The 13,349-nt window shown below is 39.8% G+C and overlaps 1 protein-coding gene across 8 annotated transcripts in view; it reads left to right on the forward strand.

The window, feature by feature from the left end:
* Positions 1 to 13,349, forward strand: part of Zzz3 (zinc finger, ZZ-type containing 3) — a 66,947-nt gene that overhangs the window by 36,995 nt on the left and 16,603 nt on the right. For 6 of the 8 annotated variants that reach the window (XM_039102495.2, XM_063281986.1, XM_063281988.1 and 3 more), the window contains one exon: positions 11,938 to 12,076. In XM_039102495.2, the coding sequence (XP_038958423.1) occupies positions 11,938 to 12,076 (139 nt within the window). Of the gene's footprint in view, positions 1 to 11,764; positions 11,828 to 11,937; positions 12,077 to 13,349 lie in introns of those variants that run through there. The other 2 variants (XM_039102493.2, XM_039102494.2) reach the window with 2 other exon arrangements.

The following is a 13,349-nucleotide window of genomic DNA, read 5'->3' on the forward strand; positions in this document are numbered from 1 at the left end:
ACTCAGGACCTTTGGAAGAGCAGTCAGTGCTCTAACCACTGAGCCATCTCTCCAGCCCAAGTTAGAATTTTTTTGATTCACCTTTTATTTTGTTAACTTTTACATTCCCTACATTATTGTTTCCCTTCAGTTCTGTAGTATACTACCAGATTCTCAAATACACAGCACATATTCTTAGAAGGAGTTTCATGGTCACAGTTTCCTGGTAATCAAACATTATAGTTAAAATGAAGTGTCTCTTTCCTTCTGATTAACACATGATTGTGCATTTTACAAATTTAGTGTGATACTCAAAAATGCATACATTATATAAGGGTCAGATTAAGAAAATTGTTATGTCCATCAACTCTCAGTGTTGGGGATATTATGCCTCTTGGTTTGAAGTACATGCTGATTTGGTCAACAACAGTTAACTGTGCTGTTCTGGAGATCACAAACTGTTCCTTCACTGGGTTCATTCCTCAGACCGTGTTCCCAGCCTCTCCTGGAGTAACTGAGCAAACTCTAGAGCAGGCACAGTTATGTGAGGAGCCAAGGTAGCAAGTATAGCATACATGTCATAGAGCCTTATGAAGTTACAAGTAGAAAAGATTTCCATTTTTTAAGTGGTATCTCATTTAAGTGTAGACTCAAATGAAGTTCCTTACAAAGGCAGTGTGGTTGATTGTACCAGCCACGCCTTTCTCCGTCCTGCTGTGAGGCCAAGCAGATACCGTAAGAGCTGATACATCACTTGTATAATTGTAGCCGGTACACAGTACTCTGAATGTACTTTTCTCTTTGCATTTCACCTTGGCTTTGGTACTACTCAGTCTCAATTACTATTTTCTTTGCATCCTTCTCGTTAGCTACTGTTGCTTAAAAAGGTTACCTATTTAGTAGTAGATTTCAGTGAGAAGCTTGAGCTCAGACTGTTCTGTTTCTCAAAACTATTTCCATTTTTGCACAGAAAACAGCAGACCATGCATGGGAATGAGTTTATTACTGCTTCTGAGTCATTTTCAGCAGCTTTCAGTTAACTTGGCAGTGTCTAGAAGAAAGGCGGCTGCTTTCAACTCATCTCCCGGCTTTGGGTCAAGCTCTGTGAGCATCAGTCAGTGTCAGTTCTTCTCTGGGTCATCTGAAAAGGTTTCTTGCTTTCTGTGGTCCAAGTCCCCAGCTAACCTTTTCTCTGATGAAGTGCATGCTTTAGGTAATATCTGCTCATTTAAAACATTTTCCTTTACTACCTGTCCCTTATTACTCTACATGCTAGCCCAATTAACAGGAATTTACTGTTTGTTTGTTTTTTTTCCTGTTAATGTTTTATTTAGTGGGAGAGGGACAGCAGTCTGTAGAGGTCAGAAGACAGCTTAGAGGTGTTTGTTCTCCCACCGTGTCAGGTTTGGTGGCAAATGCCTTAACTTCAAAATTATCTCTCCAGCCCAATTTCCAAAATTTGTTTTTGGGGTGGGGTGGGGATTATGGTTTCAGAGACTGGGTTTCTCTCTGTGTGTGGTCCCGGCTCTCCTGGAACTCACTTTGTAGCCCAAGCTGGCCTTAGACTCAGAGAGATCTACCTGCCTCGGCCCGGAGTGCTGGGGTTAGAGGTGTGTGTGGCACACCTTTACTAAGTATGCCCCCATTCAGCCAAGTGTGTGTGACTCACACCCCATGGTGTCATGTGTGCAAGGACAGCTGTCAGTGCAGCACTTGGTGTTCTGTCCCTCTGTGAGTTGTTTGTGATTTCCTCATTTCTCCAGCTGAGCTCTGTGATGTGACTTTGGGTTACAATGTGGAAATGATGGGCATGCCTGAAGGGCGCCTTCTCATGCCTTACTGCCTGCTCTGGTCTGCCTGACTATGCTGATTTCCCTGCTGATTTTCCTCTGTCAGTAAGGAGGAGCCCTCTTACTTAATACCATGTTCTCTGAGAAGTCTTTGTCTTCTCAAGACTGACCCTACACTCTGCATTGTAGTGAATGATAACTGCCGTAATTGTTATAATAGATCACAGAGTTTTTGAGAACCATGTCCTTTGGCATAGGAGAATTTCCAAACCCTTAACCTGTTTTGAAAAATGTTAGAAAAATTAGCTTACTTCTGGTAATAAAGTTTTTATTTTTTCAGTGCTGAAAATTGACCCTAGGTTTTTATGCATGCTTGGCAAGGCTCTACCACTGGGCTGGATTCTCAGCTACCAGACTTCACTGAAAACGATCTTGATTTTAAGTTTTAAAAGAAAGTGAATAAGCTGCATAGTCATTCACAGCTCATTAAACTTACATATGGGAAGAAGTTGGTGGAGTTGTGTATTTAAGATTAGGTTGTCAAACTAATATTTTTATAATTGGAGTATAAATGGGAGAATAAAAACCACTCAGTGTGTTTTGAGATAAAAATTTTATTGTCAAAATGTTATGCATAATTTTTAAATGTATTTTTTACAGTCTTGAGTTTTGGTGTAGGCTTTAGAAATAGTACAGAATGGTATGCATCTGGTTCAGGGCTGAAAGACTTGGAAATGAGAAATGTTTTGTCTCCGTAACCCTGGCTCTGAAGGGTAGATCTCAGGAGTTGACTATCCATCTGTTGTATCCAATCAGTGATCCTTCAGTGAGAAACATTGTCTCAAAAAATAAGGTGGAGGGAGATGGACCTCTGGCTCCCACGGGTGCAGACCTGCACCCCACACCCTAAACATAACCTTGTTTCTGTTACCTGAAACCTTGCAGCTACAATACCAGCATAGAAGATAACGTTACAGTGAATGTGCATAGAGTGGGTGAGCTAAAAGTGCGGAATGAGGAAAAGAGAACATATGATCCAACTCAGATAGAATGGACTCTGCAGAATACGGTCAGTGAGACTTGGCTTCCTCCTTTTAAAGAAAAGTTGGGCTTGTGGTTTTTGTTTTCTTTTGGGTTTATTTTTTGTTTTTTTTATTCCATTTCTTGCACATTTAGAAAAGGAGTAAAAACAGTTTGAAAGGCTCTTTAAGTTTTGTCTCCACAAGAACCCCAGGTTTTAGGGTGCTGGTAGCTCTGTAAATGTGATTAGAAGTACAGATTCAAATTCTTTTATGAAGTTTATTTAATTCAGTGATGGCTCCAGGTATGGTGCTGTGCACCTGTCATTGTGCACTTGGAAGTGAGTTCTAGGTCTGACCTCCTCGATAGTAAGACCCTATTTTGAAAGAACACCCCTCTACCCATCTCCATACATACTCTCTCCCCTCGGTAAGCAATGCCTTCAAACTTAAAAAACAGCAAGGAAAATGAAATTAAGGCAGCTGAAGCATTATTGTTAGTGGCAGGAACTAGAAAGCCACTCAAAGCTATCTTCAGACAAGGAGTTTGAAAGGCTCAGGGAAGACAGCAGTGTTCGTTTGAGTGCATATTGCTGTTGATAAGGACCCAAGTTCAGTTCTCAGCATCCACATTGGGTGGAACATATCTGTAGTTCTCATTCCAGAGTATTCTGATATCTTTGATCTCATCAGGCACTTGTCCTCACGTGTACAGACACACTTAAGACAAAGGCTTGAGCTGGAGCAGCATATAGCGCCAGCTGCTTTTGCAGAGGACCCAGCTTTGGTTCCCAGCACCCACGTCAGGTTTAAGTCCAGTTCCAGGGGATTCTTGGCTCTCCTCTAGTTTCCATGGGTACTTGGAATGCATGTAGAGTACATACATACTTTTTTTTATTAACATGTTTAAAAACAGGTTGACTTGTAATTCTTTTCATTGTATATGACAATTGAATACTTAATGAGAATTAAGAAATGATATTTCAATACAGGTATATAGCTTACATAAGTCAGAAGGTTAAGTAAAGAACAGTGGGCAGTCTTTGACTAGCTGAGCACAGGAAATACTGTCCAGGTGTGCCTCACCTTTCGGGATTGGAGACTATATGTGCCCTTATACCTCTCTCTCTTTTCTCCTTGTACTCAAGTTTCTTCATTCTTCTCAATTTCCACTGTCCTAGGGTTTCATCTGCATACACTGCTGACTTGTGTTGTGTTTGTCATGGTGACAGCACTGCACCATTAGCAGCAGTAGGGACCTTAGCCCTATGTCTGTTTACAGTGTCGAGCGCTGCACTTAGTGATGAGGTAGTAGATTGGATCCCCCGGGTCAGGTGTCCTGCTGTCTGTAGGGAAAAAAGAAATAAATAACTAAGTGTAATACGCTAAACCTGTCCTTGGGGGTTGGAGAGATGGCTCAGAAGATAAAGCACTTGTGTAAGCAGGAGGCTAGAATTGGGATCCCATGAGGTCACAGGCACTGCCTATAATCCCAATGCTTGGAGCCAAGAAGGGACTCCCTAAAGCAAGTTGGCAGCTAGAGTAGCCCAGTCTGCAAGCTCTGGTTTCAAGCGAGGTCCTATTTTGATATATAAGGCAGGAAGTATTGAAGGAAGACACCCTGAGTCAGCTTCTGGCCTCCATATGTTTGCTTGACTGTATACTATAATATACCACATGCATAAAAGTAATGCCCTCATAGGCCAAAATCTCCTTTCAAATACCCCAGAGAATTAAAGATTGATGTTCAAACAAGAACTTAAATGCAGATGTTCACAATAGCACAAATCATGATAGCCAAAAGGTAGAAACAACCCAGACAGACAGAAGTCGTTGAATGTTATTACAATGGAATATTACATGGCCATAAAGAAAGGAGGAATAGCTGGAGAAATGACACAGCAGTTGAGGGCACTTGCTGCTTTTGCAGACCCAGAATTGAATCCCAGCACCTACATGGCGCTCTAGTTCCAGGCCATCTGACACCCTCTTCTGGTCTCTGAGCACCAGTCACACACCATAAGGTGCACAGACACACATGCAAGCAAAACACTTGTATGTTCAACACCTCACCCCCCCCCCAAAAAAAAACCTTTAAAAACAACTTTAAACATTCAAAAAGAGAGAGAAAAGTACAGTACTATGAATCTTGAAAGTAGTAAGCAGGACACAGCAGTTCATACAACTTAATTTATGGGTATTAGCTAGCACAGGCAAATTTAATGAGATTAAAGCAGATTGTTTGAAGGACAGGGCAGCAGGGCAGTGAGAGCTGAGTGTTGACGTGTTTGGGCACCCGGGCCATGAGGGTTAGTGTAAAGTCATGATGGAGTTGTGTAGTTAATTACCTGGTAAAGGGTAACTCATTTATATGTGTTCCTGTAAAAATGCCCAAGACGGTGTAGAAGATTGTGATCATATTTGAGATACTCTCCTGGGAAACAAGAAGAAAGAATTGTATTTTACTTATTTTGTGTGTGGAGTTTTACTCTGCTTATAAGTACAGTAGAATGGTTTACAGTAGGACATGTTGGGAGCATATCTCTTGTGATGGCAGTGCTTAGAGCAAAAATACAGACTTATTTTTAACAAAAGCCAATCATTGGTGAATTTTTTCCCTAAATAGGGGAAATTTTTAAAGATAATTTGTTGAGATAGGCTTTATATATGTGTTGAAATAGCCAACTAACAGGAGGATTCCATGAGCTGGTGTCCCGCAGTCTTGAAAGCAACTTAGGTTGTCTTTAGCCGAATCAGGTGATATACTAAAATATCTGAAATATGATTTTTATTCTTTTAGGTAGGACACCAAAATGGTCTTAGGAATTACAGACTGGGGAGTGTTCTTTATTGTAAAGGTGTTATAATTTTAGTAATGTTAAAAAACAAACACAGGATGTTTAGAAGAAAAATGAGTATTTGGGAGAGTGAAAACCAATCTATGACTTCTGCAAGGGTAGTGAGGGAACTGTGACCAGTTCATGCGAATTTCCACCCTGGAGAGAGCCCTGCCCCTCAGTGAAACCCCCAGAATCCTTAGGTGTTATGTTAGTAGCTTAAAAGGGACTTTTGCAAGCATAGTTTTCAGTTTGCAGATTAGTTAGGAATGCACTGTCGAGTTCCCGAATGCCCTGCATCTCTGTTTAAGATGTTAGAATGGACCATTTGTTACAATTTTGAACTGATGATACATTGTTAGTGATGTGTATTCTTTTTTAGGAGTGCCCTAATTTTTGGGCCCAATTTTTATTCCCAGATATATGGGAATACTAAAGAATAGTGTTGGTAATCTCTAAAGCACAAATTTATTTAGCAGAAATTTTTATTACTCTGTATTTTGAATAAAACCTATTATATAGCTTTGTAAAAATTAATTTAGCATTTTATTTATTCCCCTATATTTTATAAAAACTTACATATTTTTCTCCCTAGATTAAAATATGACAACTTTTATTTCATGATGTTGGAATCATAGGGATTTTCCTTTCATGTTTCACACTTAGGCTCCGAGTTGTATCTTATTATTAGAAAACGTTTTAACAATGTAACAAATCTATACCCATTTGCGGTGATGGGGATGAACCAAGGGTCATCTGAGTGGCTCCCAGCTTAGTGCTTATCCTTAAAGTGGCAACTTCTGTGTGGCTCTAACGGTCCATGATTGTTTGGGAGTGGCGGCTGTTACTTTGTTCCATTTGCCTAACAGTTTTCTCTTAGCGTGCAGTGTGCAGTTCCTTTCACAACACTGTATGTGGCCTAGCAAATTCATTCCAGAAATTGCAGTGGATAAATGGAGGTATGATTAAGCCTTATTTGATGACCACAGGTTTGAAAACAGTCTGCCTCCCTCCAGAGATGCTGATCTATCACCAGACCAGCCTTGAATTTGCCCTGTAGCCTGGGCTATCCTCAGACTTGGACCTTCCTTCTGCAGAGTACTGTTACCTACTGGTGTCATTTATAACTAGGTGGAAGGGCTTAGTTAGAGGCGTACAAGACATAATTTGCTGTTAGAGCATCTTGTAGAACTGCGCTAGAAAATGTGTCATAGAGTTGATAGTCAGTTACCCTTAGGAACTTCAGAACTGTTTTATATTTTGACATTCTGACTGAGGGTCTTTGAAAATTTCAAGGTAATTAAGTGGATCCTAAGGTCTACTGGAAAAGATCCTAGTTGTTTTGTTTTCCTCTATTTCCTTTTGCCTTTTGAGGCAGGATCTTACCCTGTGGCCCAGGTTGGCCTCCAAATCATGGTCTCTGCCTTCCAACTGCTACAGTGTCTTTAAACACGCTTGCTGCTTAACAGTGTTTTTATTACCTTTATTTATTTGCATGTGTCTGCACGTTTGTGGCCGTATTGACCTTGAGGTATGTCGGAAGTCGACCTGTGGAGTTAGCTTCTCCCCGTCTACCATGTGGGCCCAGGGGAAAGTGTGGTGTCAGGCAACTTTCCCGAATCATTCCTTCAACCCCCGCCATTGCAGTGTGGAGGGCGGTGAGCTTTAGCTCTTCTGGTTCTAATACACTCAAGGTACCTACTGTGTTCTGTGAGACCAAGTGTTGGCAAGCCTGTTGTGTGGTTAGGATTTGAAAGTACAGTTGAGCAAGTCAAAACAGCCTTCTTTTTCCAAGACCAGTCAGCTTTCTGGGAATGAAAGAGTTATCGTGTGTTTAATGGTCACAAAGTAGCTAACTGTCTTAATAATTTACTGTAGGCAAAACGTGTTAACGGTGACTCATGGAGCTGATGAGATCTTCAGGGCTTTAGGTAATTGGTAGAGGAGCACACTAGCAACGGTTGTTGAGAGATTTGTTTATTTTTGTTTTGTCTTTTAGCATATATAAAGTAAGAGGAAAAGGAAACAATGTCTTCTTTAAGATATTATCTTGTATTTTATGTATATTGGGTGTTTTGCCCACATCTCTGGTGCTTGCAGAGGCCACAAGAGAGGGTCAGATTCCTTGGAGCTTAGTTACAGATAGTTGTGAGCCACCATGTATTTGGTCCTGGGAGTCCAACCCAGGTCCACTGCAAGAGGAACAAGTGCTCTAAACTGCTGATCCCATCTCTCCAGCCTCTCAAACTTAGCTGTAATTATAATATACATACATACATTACATACATACATACATACATACATACATACATACATACATATGCATGTATATGCTGTCTTGCAGTCTTTAATTGCAATATGACAGAGAGAAGTTCTTTTCTCTGTTGGGTTCTAAGTGCTGCTTGCATGTAGTTGGATGTACGTTTCTCTTTCTAAATTAGAGGGGTTAAACGATAATTTTTTTTTAATAAGTCGTATGTATCTTTAGCCTGCATTTTGATTCTCTTCAGCTTCAGCACAGATTCATAGCCCCTTGAATTTCAGCATCTTGAATTTTGTGGTTGTGATTGGTTTTCAAGTGACCACCTTGGTGTATGCGAGCGACTCTTCTGCCTTCAGATGCTTTCTACTGAGTTTGGTTTACTGAGCTTTTCACCTACCAGATCTTCTCCCTGCTAGTCTCTCATTTCCTGGATTTCTCATTCTTTTATCATTTATAAGTCATTTATCTCATATTAAATTTTGCAGTTGACATTTTAGCATCCTTTTAATTCAGTTATTGAATAGTTGTGGATTTGGAAGAAGAATAATTTTGCTTTGTTTTTCCATATTTCTTGTGGTTTTAAGTAGGAAGTATGCCCCTGCATACTTTTCCTGAGGATTTAGTCAGTACCTGTGGATGCTTAGGAAGGAAAAAACCAAAACCCCAAAACAAAATAGCAACAGCAGCAGCAGCACAAGCCAGGCATAGCTACAGTGAAAATCAGTTACAAACAGTGCTGACACTTAAATAATTATAGAAAAGCAAGGGCAAGCATAATGTAGATACTCAAGTGTAAACTTTATGGAAGGAAAAATGATGGAATAAAGAAGGAAACAGAGAAAGGGAAGAAAAAGTAGAGGGAAGAAAAATGGTGAATTTCCAGGAGGAAAAAATTGGTCGAAATCCAGTTAGAAAATCAAATGTAAACAAATGTAGATAAAACAGGAATTTTAAAAACAATCTTTACTGAAGGCAGTGGTCAGAATACGGATCTCACTGTGGTGAGCACATCTGCAGTCATAGAGCGGGAGGAGCAGCTTCCTCTGGACTCCCTGATGTCCCTGCCTTTACTGCAGCTGTGCTCCTCACCTGCACTCACCCTCCTCCACCACACCTGGGAGGGAGCACAGAGACCAGGATTGACCCAGGACTTTCCTCCTGACAATTACTATTTTGAAGAATTAGACCAGCATTCTTGGCAGAATGTCTTAAAGCTAGATTTTTTTAAAAAAGGTTTCCACATTTTTATTTTTTTAAGATTAAAAAATGTCCAAGTGAGCTCTTAAGACTTTTCTTCACTATAGAAATGGAAACCTGGCCCCTGGCAAAAGATGGATGTGCACTGAAAAGTAAAAATTTCCTCCTCTCGTTTCTCTTTCTCCCTCCTCTGCTGACGGCTGTACATGCAAGTACTGCCTAGAAGATGGACGAGAGAGTCTGTTAGACACAGTAAATGTCCGTGTTCATAAAATCAGTAAAACTTGACCAAGAATGTAGTGAAAATAACGTAGGTGTTGGTGCTGTGTCAAATGCCATCTCCTAGCCTGAATGCTAAATGTTTGCACACCAAGGTCATAAGTAAAGGGGATGGGAGAGCTCTATGGATACGCTCACTGCTCGCTGCATCGTCGGGGCCAGGCAGACAGCTCTTACGAGCTCAGTGCTCACACCAGTGTCCTGTTGGAAAGTTACCACTTCACATCACACAGAAAGCACGGCTAGCTTCCCAAGCATTATTACTGGATTTGGATTTTTTTTTTTCTTTTTTTCTTTTCTTTCTTTTTTTTTTTTCTTTTTCTTTTTTTCAGAGCTGGAAACCGAACCCAGGGCCTTGTGCTTGCTAGGCAAGCACTCTACCACTGAGCTAAATCCCCAACCTCTGGATTTGGATTTTTAAAAAATACTTGGATGAACATCTGTGGAGAGTTGATACTATTCTAACATCTATTTGAGACAGAGGGGTTTTTTTGTTGTTGTTTGTTTTTTTGTAGTATGCCTTGAATAATGAAAGACACCTATTTTAAGTTTATGAAATTTAAAATATACAAAACAAATGTTAGGCCTTTTGTTGTGCTATTTTCAGACACAGTGCTCTTAGATTTCTCCTTCTGTTTTAGCCCCTGAATTATACTTAGGTACAATCTATCAGAAGTGGCCTTTTTTGCTGCCTCTTACATGGTTGTCTCTCAGTTGTTGGACTTAAGATATATGCTACAGAACTCAGCTTTCTTTCCTTTAAGAAATTTGGAGAATTTCAAACAAAAGAGTAGGTGACCACTGTGACAGATCCTCAGCTACAAGCCTTCTTTCATCTTCAGGACGATGGCCAGTGCTCATGACTGTTTCTTTCTCCCATTATTTTAACTCCTGTGTTAATCCTAATTTCCACACCTATTGTATTTTGACAATTTCTAGAGCTTTCGAGAGTGCCTTGTTTTCTTAGCAGTCAGTGGTTGTATTAATGAACAACTGAGTCTTACCTTGGATTCATTGGTGAACCCTTCTTGTTCAGTTTGTTTCTTAATGTGGAGCATGTTGTCCAGTTTTTAACAGTTCTTTTCATTATCTACCCAGGGATAGACTGTCAGAATCTCTGACTAATCTGGGAAATAACTTAAGTTGGGGTAGAGACTTGGAACTCACTGTTCTTGTACAGATTTTCCTTACTTCATTATAGACCTTACGTGTTTACCTTGTGCCTTATGTCATTTTGCCAGAGTTAAGCAAACTTAGAGTTGAAAAGTTATGCTTTCAGTGCCTTCCACTCCAGACAGCATCTCTTGTGTCCTACATGGGCCTCAAATTGACTATGTACATAACCCATACAGTTTTATATTAATATTCAACATGTCATCAACTTTAGTTTACAAAGACTTGAAAAATAATAAGATGGTTAAGCACCACCGTGGAGGTGAGTCTTGTAGGAACATTGTTTTACCTTAGATATTTCTGCTGCTTTTCTGGCTTCTAACTTACAAGACTTACTTTACTTCTGATTGGGCAAAACATCAGACAGTTATTTAGTCAATAAATTGATTGAGAATCTATATGCTAGGAAGTGTGATAACTTGACTTTTAAAAAAAGCAAACAAACCAGATGTATTTTCCATAATGAAGTTGTAGTTGTGGTCGATTGAGAAACAATGTATTTGGACCATAAGGAAAACTGCTGCTCTGCTGATACTTGAAGGACACAGCTCATATTGTGCATTGGATTTACAGTGACTTTTAAATTACTGCTGTGAGAAGCATGTGAGCATTCAAGGCTTGGGGTCCCACATTTCTGTGTATTTGTATGTGAAACCAGGCGTCCGAGACTCAGGACAGTGTTGCCCAAGAGACACTGAGTGAGAATGAGCTCATGAGTGTTTCTCTCCTGTAGTGAGATTCCAGGATGTTGACAAATAGGTGGATTTACGTGGATGAAACTGTAGCTGCTGTCTAAAGCTAGTAGGGAAATAACACCTCCAGCTTTTCTCTGAACTGAACATTTGCCCTTATCGTGAGTGCTGGGAAAATACTGAGGTTTGTGGTAGAAAGTGAAATCTCAGATGTGGGTGAAGTAGGTTACAGAACAGTTGAGAACTGTGTGACCTACCTCATCATACTGTGAATCCCGTCCTGTGGTGTTGGGAAGAAAGTGTACCTTAGGTGTTCTGTTCTCACATTAGTATAACCAGAAAGTAGGCTTTGATGACTCCTCTCCTTGTGTGAAATTATGGAATTTTAGTTCTTTTATTAGGAAGTTTCTTAAAGTTTTGGTTGCTGAAACATCAAAATGTTTCTTGTTTTCTGAACTTGTTCAAGGTTCGAGAATTAGAAGCTTTAAGATGGGGAAAAAGGCTTTGATTTCTCTAACTAATGTTTTCTGACTAGGTACTTCGTAACTCAGGAAGACCTCATTTATTCCCAGTAATATGTTTTACTAAACTCTCTCAGGTAACTTTAAAAAGACTGTGTGACTTAATACATAGTAGATGATGACTTGAACTAAGTTTTTATTGTTGTTAGTAGAAAACGTTAAGTGAGAGACCTCTCTTTGTCTCTAGTTATCAGAGACTTCTGCAGACCATTGCTGTACTTGAGGCTCAGCGTTCTCAAGCAGTGCAAGACCTGGAAAGTTTAGGCAAACACCAGAGAGAAGCACTAAAAAATCCTATTGGATTTGTGGAGAAACTTCAGAAGAAGGTACAAAAAGAATGTACTTTGGTATTTTTGAAGATTATGGCATATTTGGTAATTTAAGATAATTATGCTTTTAAGAAATGAGTTTATGCCTTAAGAATATTTAATTCCACAGCCTGAGTCAGGTTAGCCATGTTACTGAAGGCAGTGTTGTGTCGTTCTCCCCATGGAATGAGTGCACAGTGGAAACTGCCCAGACAGACAGAGCCAGGCTTTCGTTGGCTTCCTTTGTGTCTGTTCACCGCCCTCTCACCTCCGAGGTCTGCTGAGAGGATTTATTAACTATTAACTGCTTTTGTCTCGGGTGCACTTGCCACTACTGTGTAAAAAAGCAAATGTTTATAGGGACAACACAAAAATTTATTTTAAACATATTTAAGGTTATGATAACCAAGAGAAATTATGAATTTAATTTTGTAAAAAGCTTTGTTTTCTTAGTGTGAAACAGTTTTCTCTCTTCTTTTGAAACTTTAATGTTTAACAGCGAGCCATTTTAAGTACATCAAAGTAGGAGCCCCCATTTGATCAGTAAACAAACACAAGGACAATGTCTGGGGGAGGGCGTGTTGTTCTCTGGTACTGGGCTGGAACCAGGCCTTGTAGATAAGTAGTGCTTTGCTACCACTGAGCCTGGCTCAGTGCATTTGAAAGGCTGAGTGTCAGCACTTCTGTGTGCAAGGTAACTGAGAGATGTCATTTGGTTAATCAACACAGTGTTCTTTCCCTGATTTCAGAAAACACTGCACTTCATAATACATACAACATCTGTATATTGGCTTGTTAAAAACCGGCTTTCAGAGCTGTATTGTACCTTCCCTGTTAAAATAGGGTTCCCCTTGGAACAGTGTGGTGGTACAAATTTAGAATCCTCTCACTTGCCAGGAAGAACAGGAGTTGAAGGTCACCCTCACTTAGTAATTGATCAGATTTGAAGTCATCCTAGACTGTGAGAGACATGTTCAAGAGACAAGACAACGCAGCTCTAAATAGCAGAAACATAAACCCAACAGTGAATAAGTGGGGACCCAACTCTGTCTTTTTTATTATTAAACAGCTTGAACACAAAAATGTTCTTAAAGGGTTGGGGATTTAGCTCAGTGGTTAAGGCCCTGGGTTCGGTCCCCTGCTCCAAAAAAAAAAAGTTCTTAAAATGGTAAGTTTTGGCAGGTTAAATTAAAACTGATAGAGAAATAAATAATACTGTATTAACTATAATCTTGTTTTATTTGTGTTCTGGTAAGCAAAAACCTGCTTTTAGGCATAGTTACTAGATTTA

Source organism: Rattus norvegicus, chromosome 2 (assembly GCF_036323735.1).
Source record: "Rattus norvegicus strain BN/NHsdMcwi chromosome 2, GRCr8, whole genome shotgun sequence".
NCBI lineage: Eukaryota > Metazoa > Chordata > Mammalia > Rodentia > Muridae > Rattus > Rattus norvegicus.